The 23,824-nt window shown below is 55.3% G+C and overlaps 3 protein-coding genes and 1 long non-coding RNA gene across 8 annotated transcripts; 3 read left to right on the forward strand and 1 right to left on the reverse strand.

The window, feature by feature from the left end:
• The first annotated feature begins 1,021 nt into the window (after nucleotides 1–1,021).
• On the forward strand, nucleotides 1,022–18,679 carry FERMT3 (FERM domain containing kindlin 3). Of its 2 annotated transcripts, none has more exons than XM_004770181.3 (15): nucleotides 1,022–1,161; nucleotides 1,640–1,891; nucleotides 4,766–4,999; nucleotides 5,179–5,298; nucleotides 5,410–5,578; nucleotides 5,828–5,930; nucleotides 15,775–15,882; nucleotides 16,039–16,173; nucleotides 16,264–16,313; nucleotides 16,420–16,544; nucleotides 16,770–16,876; nucleotides 16,953–17,186; nucleotides 17,532–17,656; nucleotides 17,870–18,011; nucleotides 18,130–18,679. In XM_004770181.3, the coding sequence occupies exons 2-15, from the start codon at nucleotides 1,732–1,734 to the stop codon at nucleotides 18,307–18,309; spliced, it is 1,992 nt and encodes a 663-aa protein (XP_004770238.1). In that variant the 5' UTR covers nucleotides 1,022–1,161; nucleotides 1,640–1,731; the 3' UTR covers nucleotides 18,310–18,679. The 2 variants fall into 2 exon arrangements, with proteins under 2 accessions (XP_004770238.1, XP_012900110.1); XM_013044656.2 differs by having other exon boundaries at nucleotides 1,037–1,161; nucleotides 1,719–1,891.
• On the forward strand, nucleotides 1,898–4,176 carry LOC123387320. The gene is made up of 2 exons (XR_006601714.1): nucleotides 1,898–3,047; nucleotides 4,127–4,176. It is a non-coding gene; the product is annotated as an uncharacterized LOC123387320 (long non-coding RNA).
• TRPT1 (tRNA phosphotransferase 1) lies at nucleotides 18,604–20,957 on the reverse strand. Of its 2 annotated transcripts, none has more exons than XM_004770184.3 (8): nucleotides 20,846–20,957; nucleotides 20,413–20,496; nucleotides 20,203–20,284; nucleotides 19,590–19,759; nucleotides 19,322–19,496; nucleotides 19,066–19,122; nucleotides 18,879–18,989; nucleotides 18,604–18,757 (listed from the first exon to the last, which is right to left on the reverse strand). In XM_004770184.3, exons 1-8 carry the CDS (start codon nucleotides 20,897–20,899, stop codon nucleotides 18,666–18,668), a joined length of 825 nt encoding a protein of 274 aa, XP_004770241.1. In that variant the 5' UTR covers nucleotides 20,900–20,957; the 3' UTR covers nucleotides 18,604–18,665. The 2 variants fall into 2 exon arrangements, with proteins under 2 accessions (XP_004770241.1, XP_004770240.1); XM_004770183.3 differs by having other exon boundaries at nucleotides 18,856–18,989.
• NUDT22 (nudix hydrolase 22) lies at nucleotides 20,923–23,719 on the forward strand. 3 transcript variants are annotated; one of them, XM_004770185.3, is made up of 6 exons: nucleotides 20,923–20,973; nucleotides 21,314–21,811; nucleotides 22,119–22,217; nucleotides 22,923–23,020; nucleotides 23,145–23,238; nucleotides 23,556–23,719. In XM_004770185.3, exons 2-6 carry the CDS (start codon nucleotides 21,332–21,334, stop codon nucleotides 23,655–23,657), a joined length of 873 nt encoding a protein of 290 aa, XP_004770242.2. In that variant the 5' UTR covers nucleotides 20,923–20,973; nucleotides 21,314–21,331; the 3' UTR covers nucleotides 23,658–23,719. The 3 variants fall into 3 exon arrangements, with proteins under 3 accessions (XP_004770242.2, XP_012900111.1, XP_012900112.1); XM_013044657.2 differs by lacking the exon at nucleotides 20,923–20,973 and adding an exon at nucleotides 20,979–21,031; XM_013044658.2 differs by lacking the exon at nucleotides 20,923–20,973 and adding an exon at nucleotides 20,979–21,015.
• Nucleotides 23,720–23,824: the final 105 nt, after the last annotated feature.

Raw genomic sequence — 23,824 nt, forward strand, 5'->3', positions numbered from 1 at the left:
CTCCAACAGCACAGCTTTCTGAGCTGGGAAGCTGCTGAGGCCAGCAGCCGCGGCACTTCCTGCCGCCTTGACTTTGCATACACTGGCCTTCCCCTGGGAATCTCCAGCAGGCCCCTTCCTCCCTCTGGGTGGCAAGTGCAGAAAGCCTCGTCTCCATGGGCGTTCTGCTGCTCCCTGGTTCTCCTGACACTCTTCTGGCTCTGTTCCCTCGGGCCCCAAATGGATTCTCTCTGGAAGGGCTCCCGTTCCCGCCGGGGGCCAACAGCGAGCACCAGTCCTCTCTGCTCTACCAAAGCTGACCTCCCAGTGCCGGTGGTGGGTCCCTCCAGAGTCACATTTGAGTAGGGACTTGACGGGAGTGACCTTTGGGGTATTCGGGGTGAGCCGGAATGTCATGTGGAGGTGACAGGTTGGAAGCCTTGAACCCTGGAGGGGTAGGGCAAGAGGTTGTGGATGACCAGGGCCCCATTCCTATTCAGCTGTTGCCCTGGGCAGCTCGAAGTTCTACATGTTTGGAAACCGAGGCCAGCACGGGGGACAGGAAAGACTTAAGGAAGTTGTTCCCTCCTGGTCTTTAAGGATCTACTTCTTGGTGATAAGGGACCTACCCTACTGGAGCTCGCTTAAACTTCCAGCTTCCTAAATTACCTGGATCCCATGCCTCCCTGTGTGACTTTCCCTCTCGACAGCACAGTGATGTGCTGTGACCAAAAGCCCCCCACCCTCCCACTTTGTGACAGGCTGGATTTAGGAGATGACTTCCTATAGGGGACAATGGGTGTAGAGAACCTGAGTTGGTGACTTTCCTGGTTTGAACCGAGCTGCTTCCCTCCAGAAGAGGGGACACTCGGTGCGGTGGTGGGCCCCTCGCCTGCTCTTCCCTTGCTTCCTGTGCTCCCCAGGAACAAAGGTGGGGCCTCGAACAGGAGCCCTTGGGGCAGAAGAGCCCTTGGGGCGTGCTGTCAACTGGCTTCCTGCACCGGCCTGCCCGCCCTGGGGAGGGGCTGAGCCCGCCCTCACGATAAGGACTGCCCTCCCTCGAAAAGAAAGCAAAGGGGGAAGAGTCCCTCACTGAGCTGCAGGTGTTCAGGCTGAGGCAGGGAGTGGCTGACACTCCAAGCCGCCCCCCCCCCCCGCAGCCCCCAAACCCTTACAGGCAAGGTAAGCTGGGGCGGCGGCTGAAGGCGCAAGGACCCCGTTTCCTCACCCCCCTGCAGAGCCCTGCTGCTCAGCACGCCTCTGCCCATGCGGCAGCCCAGACTTCTCGGCGCCCCAGAGAGGCCTTGGTTGGCTTGGGATGTCAGGATCCGAGCTTTGGGCCAGGAGTGGGAGTATTTTCTGACTTGGGTCCCCCACCATTTCCAGGCCTCGGCAGCTGCCAGTATCGACTCGGGGGTGACATGTGGGCTGGGGAAGCAGATGGAGGTTGTGCCAGGTTCTGGCATCAAGCCTGGTGATCTTGAGCGAGGCTCTTCTTACTCGTTCCGGGTCTCAGTCTTCCTGCCTGTAAGATGGGAGTGGGCTGGAAGCGCCGTGCGGCTAAACCACCGGTAACGGCGAGAGGCTCTGAGGCCTGTGTCTCGCGGCTGCCGTGACATCCTGGCCCGTGGGTGCGCTCTCTGCTTTCCTGCCTGTCCAGGTCACCAAACGCCACTTCTACTCAAACGTGGGCAGCCTCCGAGGCCCCAGCACCCTGCCTCCTTCCCCACCCTCTGCAGAGCCGCCGCAGCCATGGCGGGCATGAAGACGGCCACCGGGGACTACATCGACTCGTCCTGGGAGCTGCGGGTGTTTGTGGGAGAGGAGGACCCCGAGGCCGAGTCTGTCACCCTGCGGGTCACGGGAGAGTCGCACATCGGTGGGGTGCTCCTGAAGATCGTGGAGGAGATCAGTGAGTGTCCCATGGCCCCCGCTGCTGACCTCAGCGCCACGGGGCCGCTGTGACTGGGTCCGTGGGCACTTCCGGGCCACCCGACTGTGCTGTGCTCGATAACCCCGCCACAGTGACTCAGGCACCCGCTTAATCATTTGGTTCCAAAAAAGACATTTCCCCAACTTCCCCTCCCTCCCGCAATCTTCCCTCCCTCCCTCCTGCTCCTGCCGGTTCTGCTAAGTCCCCAGGGAGCAGCCACGGGCTGTTCACCCATGTCCCGGGCAGGAGGGGCCTGGCCCCGGGCGGGGGCAGAGGCTACATTTGAGGTCTCGGGGGAGACCAGGGGACGCGGGGCCGGCTCCCATACCCTCTCCCCGGAGCGGAAGCCCTCCGCAGGCTGGTGACGGGCCTAGCCTGGGTGGGAAGGCCCTGCCCCCACAGGAAGTTACAGCAGGGCAGCCTGTGGTATCAGGCGTGGAGAAGAGCAGGGCTAGTGACACGGGGGCTTCTCATCCCCTTTCCCTGCCCGGGGGTCAGGGCTGCCCCTTCCTGGGAGGGCAGCAGGCCCACCCTGGTAGGCAGAGCCAGAAGGCAAGCCCACGATCATCTTAGTCCCTGGCTCCTGGGTCCTGGGCCACCTGCGGGAGGCAGGGGCAGACAGGCTTCCTCACGGCTGGCCAACCCGCCACGTGCGGCCTGCGAGCCCGGTGGGCTGGCTTGTGGACGGACAGGTCCCGGGACAACCCAGCCATGAGGCCGAGGTAGTGAAGGGGCTTCCAACAGGCAGGGCCCAAGGAGGCTGTGAAAGCAGAAGCGGGAAACAGAGGGTCCGGGGCATCAGGCCAAGCTGTAGACAGGCATGGACTGAGCCAGGGCAGAGGGGCTGAAGAGATAGGGCCCCAAGGGGAGATCTGGTTGGCTCTAGGGCAGGGGACACGAGCCATGCACAAGCCTAAATAAGGAGTCAGGCGGGCGGGCGGGCAGAGCTGATCCCCACACCTGCTGCTGGGTCCCCCCTGGCGGTAAGTCCCTTCAGCTCCTGTCCCCTGCAGTGAGGACATTGCCCCCACCCTTCCCAATCCCTCTCATTCCTGAGTGTATCAGATGTCCACTGAGGCTCCGTCAGGCCAGACCCCACGCCACGCCAGCCCCTGCCTTCCTGGAGTAAGGCCAGGTGGGTGAGACCGACCGTCCAGCTCCCAGCACGGGGCTGAATGGAGGCCTTGGCACCAGAGGCGAGAGCACAGGGCCTGGAGCCAGAGGGGGTGCACGCAGCCAGGATGGGGAGACTCCCTAGCAGAGTCCTGAGAGGGGCTGCAGCACAGGGGGCAGGGGCAAGGTGTGAAGTTGGAGCGCAGGGCATGTGCTCTGGGCTTTTCTGGGCACGACCAGAACAGGGGATGGGATGGCTGCCTTTAGGAGTTTAGACTCCTGGAGGCAGAAGCAACTCCTAAGCAACTCTAGACAGGCCCCTCGGCTGAGGGGTGAGCTGGAGGCAGGGAGACAATCCTCCTATGCTGCGCGGTGCGGACAGACCGGAGGGTGGCTTTTGGAAGTGAGATGGGCATCGATGACATGTGGGAGCTAACAGTGGAAGGGAGATTGCTCGGGCCTGGCGGGGAAGTCGGGTCGCCCTAGCCCCCAGATGCCCTGCGGAGGGGCCAGAGGGAGAAGAACCCCGGACCAGTGTCAGAAAGACCGAGTTTCACGCAGGCTTCAGGGACTGAAAGTAGGAGTTACCGCATTTCTGTCCCACAGGCAGGCACGGGGCCTGTAAACATTTTTCTGGAGCGAGTGAAGCCAGTGGGGGTGTCCTTTCGCCCCTGGCCTGTGGGTTTCTGGCCCAGGGAAGGGCCTGGTCCCGAGGTATGGTGTGTGGGGATGGAAGCAGGAAGATGAGGCCGTAGAGGCAGGAGCCCTGGGAAGAGGCCTGGGTCGGGGAGGAAGGGACTCCCAACCAGAGAAGGACAGGGACAGCCCGGGAAAGGGGCCGAGGAGGACAAGACAAGAGCCAGAGGTCCAGAGGAGATGGGGAAGGCGCCACAGGCCAGAGCAGTGAGGACGGGCGGCTCCAAGGACTCTGCGAGGTGGGACAGATTGAGCCAGAGAATGTCTTGCCGTTGGCCGCTCTGCTGACCGGAGGGACGAGGAGTGCAGGTGGAGACAGGGACAGAGCACTGGGTGGGAAGGGCTTTGCACACCCCAGAGGGCTGCCTCCGTCCACCCTTTGTCTTTGTGATCGCCACACACCAGCCCGCCTAGACGGAGCCCTGTCATCTGTCACTAGCTGCGGGACACGGAAAGTTCGAGGTTCAGACTGGATCCTCCCTCGCGGGCATTCACAGGCCTGAAGAGCGTGTCACCCACACTGAGGCAGGCGCGCTTCTGGGCCCACGGGCTTGGGAGGGTGACTCCTCACATCTCACAAACCACAAACCCGAGGCCCAGAGAGCGAGAGGCCTCGGCCAGGGGCACAGAATGTGTAACCCAGGAATGTTCGTGGACGGCCTGCTGGGCCGGGCACAGTGCCAGGGCCCCAACAGAGCCTCGGCCTCCCAGGCTCCTGGAGCGCCGGCGAGAGGCCCGCCAGCCAGGAGTCCCAAGCGCTGCTGTTCCAGGGCAGCTTGATGGGCCGGGGTGCATGAGGCGGAGGCAGGAAGATGGGGACACCTGGATCCTGGGGGCGGGGGGCTCCCTTGGAAAGTGATGTCACAACTCAGCCCCACAGAACCAGCAGGGTGAGCTGGCAAAGAGCCATCCTGCTGTGACCTCAGTCCCAGACCCCCAGCCAACCCAGCCTGGCCCTGTGTTGGCCTGGGCTGGTGTTCAGCTCCCCGGGGGGCCGGGCCCTCCATGGCTAATGCCCCCCCCTTCTTCCCTGTGGCCCCACAGAGCGCAAGCAGGACTGGTCAGACCATGCTATTTGGTGGGAGCAGAAAAAGCAGTGGCTTCTGCAGACGCACTGGACGCTGGACAAGTATGGCATCCTGGCCGACGCCCGCCTCTTCTTCGGGCCCCAGCACCGGCCCATCATCCTGCGGCTGCCGAACCGCCGGGCCCTGCGCCTGCGAGCCAGCTTCTCCCAGCCCCTCTTCCAGGCCGTGGCTGCCATCTGCCGCCTCCTCAGTGAGTCCCCTGCTGGTCCCCGCTCTTGCGCCCCGGCGAGGGTCCTGCCCTCCCAGTCAGGCTGTGGTCATGTGGTCCTCGCAGTCCTGTCCCCTGTCACGGCCCCAGAGTCCTGGGAGTGGGCAGGGAGGTTCCGGGGCAGGACCCCAGCCCCTGCTAAGGGGCCAGCTCCCCTGCAGGTATCCGGCACCCCGAGGAGCTATCTCTGCTCCGGGCTCCTGAGAAGAAGGAGAAGAAGAAGAAGGACAAGGAGCCGGAAGAGGAGTTGTATGACTTGACCAAAGTCGTCCTGGCTGGGGGTGAGCATGGCTGGGCAGGTGGGGTGGGGTGGGGTGGGGTGGGGGCTGGGCGCTGGCGTCCTGAGGCGGGGCCTGGGGCTGGGGCCTGTCTAACCCTGTCCTGCACTCCAGGCGTGGCACCTGCCTTGTTCCGGGGGATGCCAGCCCACTTCTCGGACAGCGCCCAGACGGAAGCCTGCTACCACATGCTGAGCCGGCCGCAGCCGCCGCCCGACCCCGCCTTGCTCCAGCGCCTGCCTCGGCCCAGCTCCCTGTTGGACAAGACCCAGCTCCACAGCAGGTGTGCAGCCGGCCGGCTCTGTGGCCTGGGGCTCGGTCCCCATGGGTCTGGGCTCCCACTGCCAGGGCCCCTGCCCTCCCCTGGATCCTTACCCCAGATCCCCACCTCGAGTTTCCAGGCCTGTCTTATGAGTCCGCTTTCCCTTCACCACAGCCCCCCCCCCCCAGCCCCCCTCCCCCTCCCAGGTCTCCCTCCCCACCCAGCACTGCCTCTGCCGTGGCCCTGACTTCTGCCTGCTCTGTGGCCCAGGTGGCTGGACTCGTCGAGGTGCCTCATGCAGCAGGGGATCACAGCTGGGGACATGCTCTGGCTGCGCTTTAAGTACTACAGCTTCTTCGACCTGGATCCCAAGGTGGGCTGGGCCGGGGCTCAGGGCCAGGGGCTGGTGCAGTGAGACATGAGGACTTAGGGTCAAGGGTCTGGGCTCTGGGAACATGAGGGACTAGCAGGGTGTCTGTCCATCCATCCACTGCCTCATCCACACCCCCGTCTGGGCAGTGTAGACAGTGGCGGGCGTCCCTAGGACGCCTGTGCAGGTGGGAGGTGCCTGGCACCTGGACTCAGAGAAGGCTTCCAGGAAGGGGTGACGCTGTGATCTGCAGGTTTGCCCTGCATGCTCTCTGTCCCCCGCTCCGTTCCCTCCTGCTTCTTACTAGGCCACTTGTGACCCCCATGAACTTGGGGGGGTTCCAGATGCCCTGTCCAGACTCCCCCCCGACTCTTCCTCCTGTTTCCACAGCCTGGCAAACCCAGAACGCCCTCCTCAACCACCCTTACCCCTTAGCCCGTTATAGCTCCCACGCGTGTGATCTCAGGGCAGACCTTCTCCCGAGACCCTCACTGGAGCACTAGACTTGAGTGTCCAGGTGGCTCCGCTCCGTTCACGGGCCTAACAGGCATGTCAGACTTCTGCCTGAACCGGAAGTCGTGATTCCCAGCCTGCCCCACACATCCTCCACCTTTCGCAGGTTCTTTGCAAAAGCTTTCATGGATTCGTTACTTACGCCATTCTGGAGCCATTCTGGAGCCGGCTCCTTCCCTTTCACGGTCGGCCGCTTCCTCTCCTGGGGACTATGTTGTTCCCTTCCCCAGCTCTCCTGCCTTACTTTGGTTTGAGTGGTCTTCCTGATTCCATTTTATCTCTTTTATTTTAGTTTATTAGCTATACTTAAAAAAATGGTTTTGGTGGTTGCTAGAAGGGATTTAGTACACAGACTCTATTACCATCCGGAAATACTCAAGGCTTCTTCCGGAGAAACTTACAAGACACTTGCGTTTCCCGTCCCGGCCTGTACATGCTGGTTCTCACACACTTCAGTTCTGCCGCTGTCAAAGCCCTCAAGACACTGTCATTCCTGCTGCTGTCATTATTCTTACAACGGCTATATTGAGAAATCATTCATATACCATATCTTCTGCCCATTTAAATGGACACCCTGATGGTTTTTAAGACATTCACAGACTTGGGCAACCATCAGCACCGTCCATTTTGAAATATTTTCATCACCCCGAAAAGAAAACCACACCCACCATTTATCCCTCACCCACTGAGCCCCAGACAACTCCTAATCTCCTTTCCGTCTCCATAGATTTGCCCATCCCGGACATTTCCTACAAAAGGGATCAGCCAGTATGTCGCTTTTGGTGGCTGGTTTCTGTTTTCATGTTTTAGCATGGTTCCGTTTCATTCCTTTTTACTGCAAAGTGGAATTTCATTGTAGGAACAGACCACATTTTATTGATCCATTCAGAGATTAATAGACATTTGGCTCACCCCTCCCCCCCCCCACCCAACCACAGGTTGGCTATTATGAATAAGGCTCCTATGACTATTCATTCAGATACAAGTTTTGGGGTGGTCCTATCTTTTCATTTCTTTTGGTGTAGACCGAGGAATAGAATTGTCCAATCATTATCGCTATTACTTATGCTTTAACCCTTCAATCTCTCTTTTTTTTTTTAATTTTTGGTGGAACTTTTGTGATAACTGGAAATTCCCAGGCAATTGTAAGAAATAATACCCAGAAGGCGGCTGGTTGCTTCAGCTGGCAGAGCACAGGACCCTCACCCTCGCCTTCTCCTGTACTCTTTATTCCCCGGGGTAGATCCCCATTTCCAGCTGCTCTCTTTTTCCGTCTGCCTGAGGGACTTTAACATTTCTTGTGGTGCTGTTCTACTGGTGATGATCCATTCAGCTTTTGTATGTCTGAATAAGTCATTATTTTGCCTTTGATTTTAAGACTTTTATTTTTAAAGATTTTATTTGTTTGACAGAGAGAGACACGGTAAAGAGGGAATGCAAGCAGGGGGAGTGGGGAGGGAGAAGCAGACTTCCTGCAGAGCAGTGAGCCCAATCCCAGGATGGGCTCCATCCCGGACCCTAGGATCTTGACCTGAGCCAAGGGCAGACGCTTAATGACTGAACCACCCAGGTGCCCCTGATTTTGAGAGAGATTTTAACTCGGTGTAGAATTCTTGGGTGATGGTTTTGTTACTTTCTTTCTTTTTTTAAAGATTTTATTTATTTGACAGACAGAGAGAAATCACAAGTAGGCAGAGAGGCAGGCAGAGAGAGAGAGAGGGGAGGAAGCAGGCTCCCCGCGGAGCAGAGAGCCCGATGTGGGGCTCAATCCCAGGACCCTGGGATCATGACCCGAGCCAAAGGCAGAGGCTTAACCCACTGAGCCACCCAGGCGCCCCGATGGTTTTGTTTCTTACGGTACTTTATTTATTTGTTTATTTATTTACTTATTTTTAAGATTTTATTTATTTGAGAGAGAAGGCATGCAAGTGAGAGTACCCAAGTCAGGAGAGAGTGGCAAAGGGAAAGGGAGAAGCAGGCTCCCCACTGAGCAGGGAGCCTGATGGGGGTCTCGATTCCAGGACCCCTGGGATCATGACCTGAGCTGAAGGCAGAGGCTTCACTGCTTAACTGACTGAGCCACCCAGGCGCCCCATCACTGGTTTTAAACAGTATGATTATCATACGCCTTGGTTCCCTTCAGGTTTTTCGTGCTTGGGGTTCAGTGAGCTTCTTGAATATGTGAGTTGATAATTTGTATCAAATTTGGAAAATTTGGGGTCATTGTTTTTTTCCCTGCTCCCTCCCTTGATAGGATTCCGGTTATATGAACTACTAGACTGCTTCACTTCATCCCACAGCCCACTGATGCTCTGTTCCCTGTTCCTTTTTTTGTGGGGTTTTTTTTTTTTTTTGAAGATTTTATTTATTTATCAGATAGAGATCACAAGTAGGCAGAGAGGCAGGCCTGGGTTGGCGGGGGGTGGGTGGAGGAGGCTCCCTGCTGAGCAGAGAGCCCGAAGTGGGGCTCCATCCCAGGGCGCTGGGCCGAAGGCAGAGGCTTTAACCCACTGAGCCACCCAGGCTCCTCTCTGTTCACTGTTTCTTTTTAGGTGATTTCTCCAGTCTTGTTTTTCTATGTTGCACTTGAGTAGGTCTCTTGCCCTATCTTCAGGTTTACTAATCATTCTTCTTCCATGTCGAATCTGCCATGGATATCATGCCTGTAAGTTTAATTGTGACCTTTTTTTTTTAGTAGTTTCCATGACTCTCCCTAAAATGCTCCTGCCTTGCTACCTCCTTGAACACCCATGATGCTTTTGTAATAACTCTGCATGTTTTTATCTACTAATTCTTCCATTTGTGTCATTTCTAGATTTGTTTCTTTTTTTTTTAATTTTTTTTTTAAGATTTTATTTATTTATTTGACAGAGAGAGATCACAAGTAGGCAGAGAGGCAGGCAGAGAGAGAAGAGGAAGCAGGCTCCCCGCTGAGCAGAGAGCCCGATGCGGGGCTCGATCCCAGGACCCCGAGATCATGACCTGAGCCGAAGGCAGCGGCCCAACCCACTGAGCCACCCCGGCGCCCTCTAGATCTGTTTCTATAGGCTCTCTCCTTGTTATGAGTTGTATTTTTCTGTTATTTTCATGCCTGACCATATTTTCCCTTTATTTGGGGGGGGGGGTGTTTTATTTTATTGTGGTTTTTTGTTGTTGTTGTTTATTTTTCTTTTTGGGGGGATAAGATTTTATTTATTTGTTTGTTTGTTTGAGAGAGACTATGAGCAGTGTAAGGAGCAGAGGGAGAAGCAGGCTTTCTACTGAGCAGGGAGCCTGATGCAGGGCTCAATCCCAGGACCCTGGGATCAGGACCTGAGCTGAAGGCAGACTCTTAACTGACTGAGCCACCCAGGCGCCCCTTGTTGTTTTTTTTCTTTTTCTTTCTTCTTTTTGTCCTGATCATTTTTTACTTAATGCCAGACAGACACTACAAATTTTATGTTCTTGGGTGCTAGATTTTTGGGGGTTTTTTTGGTAGTCCTTTAAGTATTTTTAAACCTTGTTTAGGGATGAAGTTAAACCACTTGGAGACTCTTTGATCCTTCCAAGGCTTGCCTTGAATGTTAATGAGGTGGGACAAAAACATCCTCTAATCTAGAGCTAATTTGCCTCATTACTGAGGCATTGCCTTCAGAGAATTCTATCTAATGTACCATGCATCGTGAGGCTTCTCTAATCTGGCTTTTGGGAGTGTGAACCATTGCCACTCTTAGGTGAGCTCTGGTGAATGTTCCATCTGCTCCTTTCAAGTTTGTTTTGTTTTTGTTTTTGTTTTTCATCAGCCTTGTGTAGTTTCCTTACGCACATACACTGATCAGTGCTTAAAGACTCAAGAGGAGCCCCCTAATGATTCCAGAGCCTTCTTTCTGTGCAGCTCTCTCCTCCACAGAGTTCTGCCTTGGACTAGCTGCCTTGGACTCACCAAATGCTCAACAACATTTCTTCAACTTGGGGAATATGCTGGACTGTATTTGGGGTCCCCCTCTTTGTGAAGCTCTCTCTAGGCAATGGGCTGGGCCAATCAGGATACACCATGTTTGTTTCCCTTCTGTCAGGGATCACTGTTCTGTATGGTCTCTTGTCCAATATCTACAATCTACTGGGTCATTGTTGCTCTCTTTTGGGGGTCTCTCTTGTAAGATACTTTCCATGTAGCTATGGCTTCTCTGGGGTCTTCACAGTGATGAAGTGGGAAGTTCCATTGCCAAGCCCCTCCAACATTGTATCCCAATCACAATACTCTTTTCAAACTGGTGGGTTGCTTTTTTTTTTTTTTTAAGATTTTATTTATTTATTTGACAGAGAGAGGGGGATCACAAGTAGGCAGAGAGGCAGGCAGAGAGAGAAGGGTAAGCAGACTCCCCCCCAAGCAGAGAGCCCGATGCTGGACTTGATCCCAGGACCCTGAGATCATGACTGGAGCCGAAGGCAGAGGCTTAACCCACTGAGCCACCCAGGCACTGTGGTGGATGGCTTTAGGATATCAGTCAGTGTTATCTTTGTCATGTCATGGAACCATCGAAGCTGGCACTCTAGACCCACAGCACAACTGTTGTCCTTGGACTACTCTTCCCTATTTCCTGAGCATCCCTCTGTTGGACCCCTTGGTTCCTGACTCTCATGTGTTCCTCTATTGACTAACGCCTTCGTTTGGATGAAACATTTATTTTAATAGCTTCCTGTAAAATGGTAAATGATTTGAAATCCTGCATGTCTGAAAAGGCCCCTGTTCTACCCTCACTCACATGATAGTTTGGCTAGGTATAGAATTCTAGGTTGGAGATATTTCCCTGCTAAATCTGAAGCCACCTTCCCATGGTGCTCTAGGTCCCGGTGGTTCTACTGAGGAATCTAATGCCATTTTGTTTTCAATCCTTCCATGTGAGACCCTTTTATTTTTTCTTGGAGAGGGAGGGGAGATACCAGAAGCTTTTAGTGTTCTTCTTATCTCCTGATGTATTAAAATCTCTCGATAATATGTCCTAGTATGAATCGGTCTTCCTTGATTGGTGTGCACACTTGCTGAGCCCTTCAGATGAGGAACTTGAGTCTTTCAGTTCTGGAGAAATGCCTTAAACAATTGTTTAAATCATTTCCTCCCACCACTTTTCTGTTCCTTTCTTATGGAACTCTGTAGATATTAGACCCCCTAGATTGCTTCTTCAAAGAAAAAAACATAGACATTTATCTCGTTTTTCTCATGTCTTTTTTTTTTTTTAAGATTTTTTAAAATTTTAAGTAATCTCTATGCCCAGTGTAGAGCTCAAACCCACAATCCCAAGAACAAGAGTCCCATGCTCCACTGACTGAGCCATCTAGGTGCCCCTTGTCTTTCTCATTACTAAGTTTGTTGTCTTTTGTTTTACTTTCTGGAGAGGGCTTTGACTTATCTTTTTTTTTTTTTTAAGATTTTATTTATTTATTTGACAGAGAGGGAGAGAGGGAACACAAGCAGGGGGAGTGGGAGGGGAAGAAGCAGGCTTCCTGCCAATTAGGGAGCCTGATGCAGGGCTCGATCCCAGGACCCTGGGATCATGACCTGAGCCAAAGGCAGACATTTAACGACTGAGCCACCCAGGTGCCCTGACTAATCTTTCAAATGATCTATTGAATTTTTAATTTCTGCAACTGTATTTTTTTCAAGTTCTAAGAGCTCTTGTTTTTGGAGTATTCCTTTGTAAGGTTTTTTGTTTGTTAGTGTAACATACATTTAGAAAAATGTACAAATGTATCCAATACTTCAAGCAGCAAGATGTCACCTGCCCCCAGAAGCCCCTTTCATACCCCTTCTGGTCAGTATCTCCCTGGGAGGAAGCACTAATGTTAATTCTAACACTATAGATCTTTGAGCCTGTGTTTGAAATCTACATATGTGAAATCACACAGTCTGTACTCTCTTGCGTCTGGCCTTTTTCACTCGGCATTATGCTCATACTAGTATGCTCATACAGTGCATACTATTGTAGCTTATTTCTTCTCATTGGTGTGTGACATTCCCTTATGTCAATATACCATAATTAATTTTCCATTCTACTGATGGGCATTGCAAAGTTTCCAGATTGGGACTGTTATGAATAAAGATGCTATGAACATTCCAGTAATGTCTTTGGTGAATATATGTACACATTTCTATAGCATATGTGCCCAGAGGTGGAATTGCTAGATTAAGGGGCAGCTTTGGTTTAACTATAGCAGACAGCTGTTAAGCAGCTTTCCGAAGTGGTTGTACCAGGTTACAGCCCCCATCAGCAGGGTCCAAAAAGTTTGCTTTTTCCACAATTTCACTGGTGTGGCACTGGCGTTTCCATGGTAGACATTCTGGTAGTTGTGTAATGGTGTCTTACATGGTTTTGTTGTTGTTGTTGTTGTTTTTAAGATTTTTATTTATTTGACAGAGAGAGAGAAATCACAAATAGGCAGAGAGGGAAGCAGAGAGAGAGATGGGAGGAAGCAGGCTCCCTGCGGAGCAGAGAGCCCTATGTGGGGCTCAATCCCAGGACCTGAGATCATGACCTGAGCCGAAGGCAGAGGCTTTAACCCACTGAGCCACCCAGGCACCCCTTTTTTTTTTTTTTTTTTTAACAGCTTTACTTAGATATAACTTGCCTACCATAAAAATCACTCATCATAAGCATTCAGTTTGATTACGTTCGGTAAATTTATACACCGGGTAGCCATCACCGCAATCAAGTTTTAGAACATTTCATCACCCCCAGAAGGTTCTCTACTGCCCATTTGCAATCATTCCTCCTCCCACACCTCACCCCAGACATCACTGACGTGCTTTCCATGTGGCTTTCACAGTTCCCTGATGACTAATCAAGTTAAGCCCTTTCTCATTGGGCTACTGGCCATTGGAAGATCCTCTTTGGTGACGTTTTTGCTCAACTTCTTTGCCAATTTTTAATATTGAGTCGCTTGCCTTTCATACTGCTTCGTAGGAGTTCTTTGTATATTCTATATATGGGTAGTACTTTGTCAGAGAAATATGTGATGATAGTTTCCCCCTGTACTTTGCCTTTTCATTCTCTTGGTTTATTTTGATAAAAAGAAGTTCGTAATTGTAATACAATCTGTCTTTTATTTTTAAACATTTTTTTCTTTTATGATGAATATCTTTTGGGTCCTGTTTAAAAACAAATCTTTTTTGTTCCAAGGTCACAAATAGGTAGACCCACTTTTCTCTAAAAGCTTTGTTGTTTTAACTTTCATGTTTAGATCTGCAACCCAGCTGGAGCTGATATTTTTATGTGGTGTGAGGTAGGGGAACAAAACAATTAAAAAAAAAATACGGGTATCCAATAGACCCAGTATCATTTACTGAAAATGGAATCCTGTCCCAGTGACAGCAAGGTCACCTTTGTTGTAGGTCAGGTGAACATAAGAGTGGGTCCCTGACTCTCTGGTTCCCTTCATCAATTTGTCTCTCTTTACCAATGCCACACAACCTAAAATTCTGTATCTTTATAATTATGTTCTTTTTTTTTTTTTTTAACATAGCATCACGTTTTTGTGCTCCGAGTACAGCATTTCGTCTCTCTAAGGATTCTGCCTGGTTGAAATTTTCTTCCTCTCCCTACTGTCTTGGTTCCCTCCAAGCTCTTGTCCTGTCTCTGTAGTTCCTGCCATAGTTGTCCTTACCTGGGGTGATCCCTGCCTGCCCTTTCATATTGAGAGGCAGGGCTGTAGGAACCCATAGAAGCCCCCCCAATGGATGAAAAGGGCTTAGCACTTTGGGGGCTCCCTGCGGGTGCTGGGGTAGGCCTGTCATCACCACTCGTTGGGGGAGTTTTCTCTTTGGCTCATCAGTTTCTCAGCAGTGAACCCTCTGATCTCCTGACTGGGAATAGAAGGCTCATTGTCAAAGTCTTGGGTGCCAAGTAGGGAAGGGCTGGGGATATCCCACCTTTCAGGATGTCAACCTTTCTCTTGGTACATCTGTTTGTTTGTTTGTTTGTTTGTTTAATGCATTACTTTCATTTTGTAAAAGATTTTATTTATTTATTTATTTGACAGATTTTTAAAAAATATTTTATTTATTTATTTGACACACAGAGATCACAAGTAGGCAGAGAAGCAGGCAGAGAGAGACGGAGGAAGCAGGTTCCCTGCTGAGCAGAGAGCTGGATGCAGGGCTTGATCCCAGGACCCTGGGATCATGACCTGAGCTGGAGGCAGAGGCTTCAACCCACTGAGCCACCCAGGCACCCTGGTGCATCTGTTTTAAGCACAGCAGCCCCTCACCCAGGCAGGTCTAGAGAACCAAATGCAGGGGTGCCTCTGGCTCACCATCTCCAGAGAGTAAATCTCTGGCTTCTGCCATGCCTGGCTGTCACTTGGCTGCAAGGAGTGGGGGACACTGGAGGGGGGGAACACCTGCTCCTTTTATACACCTTCTAGAATCATTTCAGCCCGCCCTCATCCCTTAGCCAGAGGAGCTCTGTCCGGAGCCTGCCAATGGCTACCACGCACACTGGATGCCTTTGTCCATGTCCATGTTCTTCTTGCTGTTTGTTTCCTGCCTATTTTCAAAACTCATTCATGCCTTTTCTACAGAACAAAAGAGGGGAAAGACCAAGAGATCCCAACTCTCTTGCACTGTAATTCAGTTCCCATTCATGTTTCTGCTTTCCCTTTGCCAAAACGTTGTCAGCGGGTCGTTCAGCTCTTTTCTTTGTCCTTTTGGATTTACTCTTTTTATGCCTTTGCATAAACTGGTGGTGGTTGGTTTCAGGGGGAGCATAGGCGTGGCCTTCTGTGGGTAACTGGGATCCCCCTTTGAGCTTTGCACTCCCTGTTCCTTCTTTCTGGAATGTTCTTCCTATCACTCTCCCATTAAGTGGCCCATTGCCATCCTCAGGTCTCAGGGCAGTCTGTCACCTCCTCAAAGAAGACTTCCTAGAATGCTTCTTCATGTGGAGTAGTTCCCTGTACCCCAATTCCATTCTCTCTCTTCGCCCTCCTCCTTGGGGTTGTCCTTGCCTGAGAGCATGAGTGAATGGCGCCATGGAAGCTATTTCCTTTATTGCTCTTATCACAATCTTGAATCATCTTTCTTATAAGGTTGATTGGTTTATTCAGTCCCCCTTCTGCCCCCACAGGCAGACAGTAAACACACAGTCAACTGTGCAAGAAGTCTTACAGGGAAAAAGGTATCACTTGCCTGGTCAGGCCTTAAGGCTGGCATTGAGGTCCGCTGCCCACGTGGGCCCACGAGCTGAGCATGCCACTGTGCAAAGGCGGGGCTGGTAGCTGAGGCTCACAGGGTCCAGGTACACAGCGATCGGGGCAGTTGGATCCCAATCGAACCCAGCCTCCCCCACCCCCGCTGCAGACAGATCCGGTGCGGCTGACCCAGCTGTACGAGCAGGCTCGGTGGGACGTGCTGCTGGAGGAGACCGACTGCACTGAGGAAGAAATGATGGTGTTCGCAGCCCTGCAGGTGTCCGGTGGGCGGGGGGACCCGGGGCGGGATAGGGCGCTCGCTGGGCCCAGGGCAGGGAGGGTCTTCCGAGGTGGGGGACCCATCTCTGGGAAGCCCCACTTGGGGCACTGTGGGCCGCCCGCTCAGCCCTCCCTGGCTGCGTGCCCCACCCAGTACCACATCAACAAGCTGTCCCAGAGCGGGGAGGTGGGCGAACCGACTGGCACAGACCCGGGGCTGGACGACCTGGACGCGGCCCTGAACAACCTGGAGGTGAAGCTGGAGGGGTCGGCAGCCACGGATGTGCTGGTGAGGAGGGGCTCTGGTCAGGGCTTGGGTTTGGGGTCAGGGTCAAAGGTGAGGACCTGATGATCCCCCTCTGACTCTTCGTCCCCACAGGACAACCTTACCACCATCCCCGAACTCAAGGACTATCTCCGGATCTTCCGGTGAGCTTGGGCCCAAAGTCGGCAGCCCTGCCGGAGGGGCCCCAGGTGGAGAGAGAGCCCAGGAGGGAGGGAGGCAGCCATCACCAGCCTCCTGCCTCACCCTCAGGCCCCGGAAGCTGACCCTAAAGGGGTACCGCCAGCACTGGGTCGTGTTCAAGGAGACCACCCTGTCCTACTACAAGAGCCAGGATGAGGCCCCGGGGGACCCCATCCAGCAGCTCAACCTCAAGGGTGAGTGAGGGTGGCCTGGCCAGGACGGAGACAAGGGCAGGAGCTGGCTCAGGGGCCACCTGGCCCACCTGTGGGCTGGGGACTTAAGTTCTCACCTCAGTTTCCCCCTGGGGGCGGGAGAAGACACCGTCCGCCCTCACGTGTTCGCCCGGGGACCTCTCAGGCAGGGCTCCCCACTGCCCCCACCCCGGCCAGGCTCCCACCTGCCCCTTCATCTCCCTCTAGGCTGCGAGGTGGTCCCTGACGTCAACGTCTCAGGCCAGAAGTTCTGCATCAAACTCCTCGTCCCCTCCCCTGAGGGCATGAGTGAGGTCTACCTGCGGTGCCAGGATGTACGTCCGGGCCGGGCTGAGGCTGGTGCGGGGAGGGGGCCCGGGGCCGAACCACAGCCTGTTCCTCACACCGCAGGAGAAGCAGTACGCCCACTGGATGGCCGGCTGCCGACTGGCGTCCAAGGGCCGCACCATGGCGGACAGCAGCTACCCCAGCGAAGTACAGGCCATCCTGGCCTTCCTCAGCCTGCAGCGGACGGGCGGCGGGGGCTCGGGCGGCCACCCGCAGGGCCCTGACGCCGCTGCTGAGGGCCTCAACCCCTACGGCCTTGTCGCCCCCCGCTTCCAGCGAAAGTTCAAGGCCAAGCAGGTGCCAGCCAGAGGAAGTGGGTGGTGGGAATGACCACAGCAATTCCCTGGCCACCCGTGGCCCCAGAGTCCTCTCAGAGCCTTCCTTTGAAAAGGCCCGTGCTCACTCATTCTTTCCCCTAGCCGTGTCCTTGACATTGAACAGGCCGGTCCCCACCCTCTGGGATGGGTCGCGGTGCAGCTGCCCACATCCACCCCAGGGCCTGGCTCAGCTCCTATCTGCTGAGCCCTGAGAGGGTGCTCGGTGGCCCCACCCCTGCTCCGGGCTCAGCATCCAGTCTCTCCAGTGGGGACATGCAGGGGGTCTCAGGGACGTTGATGGCCACTCACTGGTGTGGTCCTGCAGCTCACCCCACGGATCCTGGAAGCCCACCAGAACGTGGCGCAGCTTTCACTGTCCGAGGCCCAGCTGCGTTTCATCCAGGCCTGGCAGTCCCTGCCCGACTTCGGCATCTCCTACATCGTGGTCAGGTATGGGCCCCGCCCCTGCCCGCCGTGCCTTCCCCGGCTGCCTGCTGTGGCACCCCGAAGCCTCCCTTCCTTCCTGCCCTCTGTGGGTGCTGTGTGGGCGCCCCTGCCGTCCTGTGCCCCTGCAGCAAATGCTAGAGCGAGAGATCAAGCCAGGAGGGTGGGAGCCCCAGCTCGCCCCTCTGGCTCACACTCTCTCCCGCCCCCGGAGACTAGGTTCAAGGGCAGCAGGAAGGATGAGATCCTGGGCATCGCCAACAACAGACTGATCCGCATTGACCTGGCCGTGGGCGACGTCGTCAAGACCTGGCGCTTCAGCAACATGCGCCAGTGGAATGTCAACTGGGACATCCGGCAGGTGGGCCAGGGGTGGGGGGAGGGGGGCCTCCAGGGGCAGGGGCAGGCCCAGCCAGGGCAGGACAGGGGCTGCTCTCCTCCCCCTCCCCCACCAGCCCATCCGTCTGCCCATTCTGCAGGTGGCCATCGAGTTTGATGAGCACATCAATGTGGCCTTCAGCTGCGTATCAGCCAGCTGCCGAATCGTGCACGAATACATCGGGGGCTACATTTTCCTGTCCACGCGGGAACGGGCCCGCGGGGAAGAGCTGGACGAGGACCTCTTCTTACAGCTCACAGGAGGCCATGAGGCCTTCTGAGGTCTGTCTTATTGCCCCCACTTTGCTCACTACCTGCTCTGGCCACGCCTAAGCCCACACCCTCTCCAGACATGCCCCGAGCTGGGCATATTCACCTGCTGTCACTGGCTTCGCGCAGACAGGGACCTAACCGGGCCAGACTCTGCCATCCCCCAGGCTAAGAAGGGTGGGTTATGAGCTCACACAATACCCACCTTTCCCTTGTCCAAGTGGCCGGGACCAGCACCACTGACCCAGCTGGGCAATCCGAACACATGAGGAAGACTGGCTGTAGCTACAGGGTGATGATAATTCATGGTTTCAAACGGGAGCTTTTTTTTTTTTAATCTTTTTACATTTTTAAAAAAATAAATATTTTATTGTTGAGTCATCCTGCTTCCTCTGGAGCTGTGCTTGGGGCCACTCTGATACTCTGTCTCTTCATTACCAGCCAAGGAAAGGGACTTTCCTGAGAAAGAAACAAGATCTTAGGGAAAGGGAGACCAAAGTCAGCCTGGGCTGGGAGCTGAGAGGGAGGAGAAGGCAGAGGGCACAGGCTCCATGTACAGGAGAATGGTGGTGGTTCTCACGGGTGGGGCGAAGCTGCAGGGCCTCCTTGAAGTACTTGGGAAGCAGGAAGCCATCAGCATTCCCCGGGGTGAGGATCACTCCATTGGCAGAGCGGAAAAAGGGGATTCCATCTGCAGACAAAGCCAGAGGTGTGACTCCTGCTCTATCTGAAAGCCCTGGGGAAGTCCCTGCTGTGTCCAGGCTCACCTGCCAAGGCCCGGGGTCCGTCAATGAACACGGCCACTTCACAATTTGGCCGCATGCCTGTAGAGACAATTGGAGCTGGGGCCTGAAGCATTTGGGGGCCCGTTATCAAACCTGGGAGGCTCAGTGGGGGGAGGTCCTGGGATCAGGGGCAGGGATGGGGCTACCGCAGCATGCAGAGCACGGAGTGGCCTTGGACAAGAGAAGTTATGATCCTTGGAGAGAGAGCCGATAAAGACAGCTGGGGAGGGCTACTGACCACTGATGACACCAGGGTCCCCAGGCAGTCCCAGAGCCAGGTGGATATGTGTCCTTCCCCGGCAGGATAGGCCGTTGAGCAGGATGGATGGCCAGTGCTGCCAGAATGTGCCATGGACGAGCCTCAGGGGCAGGGCCTGTGGGGTCTCCAGGGGCATCAGCTCCAACTCCGGTACCTGGGATGGTTGGGGGAATGCATGGCAGTGAGCCCCCCACACACACGGGCAGGGGTCCTACCTGGCTCTCCCACTGGTCCCCTTAGCGCCCACCTGCAGGGAGTGACCCTGATTGGCCCGGATGAGAGGGCCTGTGCCGGGGTCCCCTGGCTGCAGAGCAAACCGCTGCTTCTCGTTGGTGTCCACGACTCGCTGCACATCTTCAGCCGAGAAGCCGTGGAACTGGGGTAGCTGCAGGAGGGTACCCAGGGGCACGAAGCCATCTGTGGGCAGGCAGGGAGCTTGGGAGCTGACCTAGTCCTGGCCTGGGCCAGAGTTAAGAGCGGGAGCCAGAGGAAACCAGAATAGGGCCTGGGCTCGGGCCAGGGTGGTGGGGGGCAGGTCACAGGGGTTTTATCTGTGAGAGTCTCCCCTTTCTGGGCCTCCGTTTCCTCAACTTCCATAGGAATAGGACCTGCCTTCGGGAGGGTCACAAAGATAAGGTACCCCTGTTTTAGCACAGTACCCTGACCAGAATGGATGCTCAGTAAACACCAGTTACTTCAACAGGCAGGCTCCTGGGCTCTGGGCCTCGGTGCTCCCTGTACATGGAGGAGATGGGCCCTCTGTGCTGTCCCCACAGGGCCACAGGGTAGGGCAGTCACAGATAAGCTCACACTGCTCCCTCACTTCCAACCACTCACCTCAGTCCCCAAGACTCACTTACCAGCCCTCATGGGAAGCCCCAGCTTCAGGGCCCCGTGTCGCAGCACGTAGGAGAGAGCCTTGGACAGCTGCACATCTTGGTCCTGTAAGAGCCAAAGGTGGCCCCAGCTCCACTCCCACCCGTCCAGCATATTCCGGGGAGCCAGGGCACCAAGTCCTCCTCCTCTACCCTCCCACCAAGAAAGTGGGGGTGAGGGTGGCGTGGGCGCACCTGTCCCCGGGGTCTGTGAGCCCTTCTACCCCTGGATCCTGTGGTTTCCTGCCTCCTTCCTCCACGGGAGTTCATGGCAAAGTCCTGCGAGGAACAGTGATAATATGGGGACTGTTAAGGACCCTCTCATGCCCCCGTCCTGCCCAGCAAGTCACAGAGCCTCAGGATGTAAGACCTGGGAGGGGGATATTCTGCTCATTAAATTCACTTCCCACCCCAAACTTCCTGGTGCAGATAGGGAAACTGAGGCCAGCAAGCAAGATTTGCCCAAGGTCACAAGCCGAGCCCCCCGCCCTCCAGGCTCGCGGGCTGCCCCTTAAAGTGGGCCTCAGGAGGCGGCCCGGCGTCCAGGCTAACGGGGCGGAAGCGTCAGGGCCGGCGAAGACAGACAGAATTAGCGGGTGGGAACAGACACAAGCCAGCTGGGCCTCACCAACTCCGAGGCATCGCAGCGACCCCGCCGGCCTAGGCGCAGCAACCCGCCCATGAGAAGCGGGGGAGGAAGGGGGAGGGCACTTCCGCTTCGGGAAAAGGGGCGGAGCCTGTGGGCCGCGCAGTCCGGTGAGTGCTGCTGGAGGCTGGCGCTTCCGGATCCTGCGAGGGGTCTGGCGCACCAGGGGTTGGTGGGAGGACCCTGGGATTGGGAGAAATGGGGATAGATGGGTGACTGGACTCAGGACCTCTGGGTGGTAGAGATGCACGGGAGTCCTGGGGATGTCAGGCAGCAGGAATCTCGGGGCTCTTGCTGGGATAAGACACTCTCCTGCCCAGGGAGAGGTCAGAGGGGATCAGAAGGGCTGGGGGAACCCTAAGGAGGTCTGTGGCCCAGGGGGCCAGCTGCTTGGCTCAAGGATCGCTGTGGGGCTGTCGGGGTGACGGTCCCGGCTGTGTCCTCCCCCAGAGTGGCCCTGTCCAGATCATGGACCCTGAGGTGTCTTTGCTGCTGGGGTGCCCCCCAGGTGGGCTGCCAGAGGAGCAGGTACAGGCTGAGCTGAGCCCAGACCATGACCGTCGCCCACTGCCAGGAGGGGACGAGGCCATCGCTGCCATCTGGGAGAGCCGGCTACAGGCTCAGCCCTGGCTCTTTGACGCCCCCAAATTCCGTCTGCACTCCGCCATCTTGGCCCCCACTGGCTCACAGGGACCACAACTGCTCCTGCGCCTGGGCCTGACTTCCTACCGAGACTTCCTGGGCACTAACTGGGCTGGCTCAGCGGGGCAGCTGCAACAACAGGGCGCCACTGACTGGGGTGACAAGCAAGCCTACCTGGCAGACCCGCTGGGGGTTGGCGCCATGCTGATCACAGCAGATGACTTCTTTGTCTTCCTGCGTCGCTCTCGGCAGGTGGCAGAGGCACCTGGGCTGGTGGATGTGCCCGGGGGGCACCCTGAGCCTCAGGTGAGATGCCAGGCTAGGTGCAAAGGCACACAGACACAAAAGGCTTTGTTTTCCTCATCCCTTTAGCGGGGAGGGTGACCTGGTGCTTATCTGGGTGGGAAACTAGGGGCTGATGGGGGGCATGGGGTGAGGGGTGGGGAACAGAGGACTAGCTGGATCTCTGGTTATCCATATGGAAATGTGAGCCTGGGTCAAGGGATCACCAAGATTCTTACTCTGTGCATAGCCAGGCCCTAAGGGCCAGCAAATATGGGGGAGGCAGGGAGGGAAGAGATGAAGAACAGGGGCTGAGCCTGACCTTTCCCAGGCCGTGTGCCCTGGTGACAGTCCCCTGCACAAGAACCTCCCTGGGGAGCTGGTGGTGCATGAGCTCTTCTCCAGCGTCCTCCAGGAGATCTGTGACGAGGTGAGTGGAGGGTGGCCCAGACAGGCGGGCAAGAAGGGAGGGGGTAGAACATGACAGAATTCCCCAGGTATGGGCTGGCAGGAGGGTCTGCAGGCATCTGGCCTTGGGGGAAGAGCTTGGCTTTGCAGTTAGGCACAAGTGGAGTGGAATTCTAGCCCTCCTATCTGTGTGCCTCAAGCTCCTCTTCTTTAAAATGGGAACAAGAGGGGCGCTTGGGTGGCGTAGTTGGTTAAGCATCTGCCTTTGGCTCAGGTCATGATCCCAGGGTCCTGGGATCGAGCCCTGTGCTGGGCTCCCTGTCCAGTGGGGAATCTGCTTCTCCCTCTGCCATTCTTCTGCTCTCGCTCTCTCTCAAGTAAATAAAACCTTTAAAAAAAAATTTTTTAATGGAAAAAAAAGGAACAATGATAAATGTCTTGCTTACTCCACTCCCCCACCCCACCCCACCCCTGTGCCGTGTGTTGAAAAGAGGAGTTAATGAGAGTCCCAGTTGCTCCTGACTTCCCTTGGGTGACCCTGGGCAAACTGTTTAGTTTCTTGAGTTCTCCTTTCCCATCTGTAATATGAACATGCCTAAGATCTGACATTTTGTGATTCTGGGCACTTGAACTACTAACCGTAAAATGCTGTACAAGGATAACGTTCTTCATTGAGACGGGCAGGGATGTGGGCAGTGGGCACTGACGGGTGGACCCCCTGTCCCAGGTGAACGTGCCACTGTCCACTCTGAGCCAGCCACTGCTGTTGGGCATTGCCCGCAATGAGACCAGTGCCGGCCGCGCCAGTGCTGAGTTCTATGTCCAGTGAGTGGACTCTGGGGTTCAGGGTTCTGGGGTAGGTGGGTGGTCCAGGGGAATGGCTGAGGCAGCTGGGGTTTCCCTTACAGGGCCTGGACACTCCCCAAGCCACCCTCCTGTCCTTTTCCAGGTGCAGCCTGACTTCTGAGCAGGTGAAGAAGTACTACATGGGTGGGGGAGCTGAGGCCCACGAGTCTACAGGAATCATCTTTGTGGAGACACAGGTGTGAAATGGCAAAGTGTGTCCTGCTTGGACAAAGAGCTGGTGTTGGGCTTGGCACAGGCCAGGTGATACATGTCTGTTTCCCTGGAGCTGGGTCAGATGGGGCTGCGAAATCTCTTAGAGCTTTCCTCCAGAGCCAGAAGGCCTCTTTGGGGATGCCCTCAGTCCAAGAGAGGGCCAGGAACCTCTTCAGCCTCCTTAACATGTCTCCCTAGAGATGGTGAAGTGCACAGGGTTCTGAGGCTTAGGAATGCTGGGGCACAGCTCCCACAAGAGACCTGAGGGCTGGATGTTGGGGGTCTTACTCTCTCCCCACAGAGGGTACGGAGGTTACAGGAGACCGAAATGTGGACTGAGCTCTGCCCGTCGGCTAAAGGTGCTATCTTCCTCTACAACCAAGTCCGGGGAAGTCCCACCTGAGTCGCCCGAGGGTCCCCAACCCTAGCACGACTTGGAAGACAATAAAGGGCTTTATTCTTGGATTCCATTGGCATCTGCTGTTTCTGTGAGACAGAGATAGACCGCTGGGAGAGACCTGGGTGGCTGCGAGGCAGGACGAGCGTTGGGAAACAACAAAAACCCAGCCT

The sequence above is a fragment of the Mustela putorius genome, unplaced genomic scaffold, assembly GCF_011764305.1.
Source record: "Mustela putorius furo isolate JIRA1106 unplaced genomic scaffold, ASM1176430v1.1 tig00000127_pilon_pilon_pilon, whole genome shotgun sequence".
NCBI lineage: Eukaryota > Metazoa > Chordata > Mammalia > Carnivora > Mustelidae > Mustela > Mustela putorius.

What these genes read in the sequence shown, in the direction of transcription:
- FERMT3 (XM_004770181.3), top strand. Translation starts at nt 1,732, where the DNA reads ATGGCGGGCATGAAGACGGCCACCGGGGACTACATCGACTCGTCCTGG. An exon ending in CGGCAGCCACGGATGTGCTG is followed by an intron (nt 16,174 to 16,263) that starts GTGAGGAGGGGC and finishes TCGTCCCCACAG; the next exon opens with GACAACCTTACCACCATCCC. An exon ending in TCAACTGGGACATCCGGCAG is followed by an intron (nt 18,012 to 18,129) that starts GTGGGCCAGGGG and finishes CCCATTCTGCAG; the next exon opens with GTGGCCATCGAGTTTGATGA.
- TRPT1 (XM_004770183.3), bottom strand. Translation starts at nt 20,899, where the DNA reads ATGGGCGGGTTGCTGCGCCTAGGCCGGCGGGGTCGCTGCGATGCCTCG. An exon ending in CTCACAGACCCCGGGGACAG is followed by an intron (nt 20,285 to 20,412) that starts GTGCGCCCACGC and finishes TGGCTCTTACAG; the next exon opens with GACCAAGATGTGCAGCTGTC. An exon ending in AGAACCACCACCATTCTCCT is followed by an intron (nt 18,758 to 18,855) that starts GTACATGGAGCC and finishes TTTCTTTCTCAG; the next exon opens with GAAAGTCCCTTTCCTTGGCT.
- NUDT22 (XM_004770185.3), top strand. Translation starts at nt 21,332, where the DNA reads ATGGACCCTGAGGTGTCTTTGCTGCTGGGGTGCCCCCCAGGTGGGCTG. An exon ending in GGGGGCACCCTGAGCCTCAG is followed by an intron (nt 21,812 to 22,118) that starts GTGAGATGCCAG and finishes GACCTTTCCCAG; the next exon opens with GCCGTGTGCCCTGGTGACAG. An exon ending in TCATCTTTGTGGAGACACAG is followed by an intron (nt 23,239 to 23,555) that starts GTGTGAAATGGC and finishes CTCTCCCCACAG; the next exon opens with AGGGTACGGAGGTTACAGGA.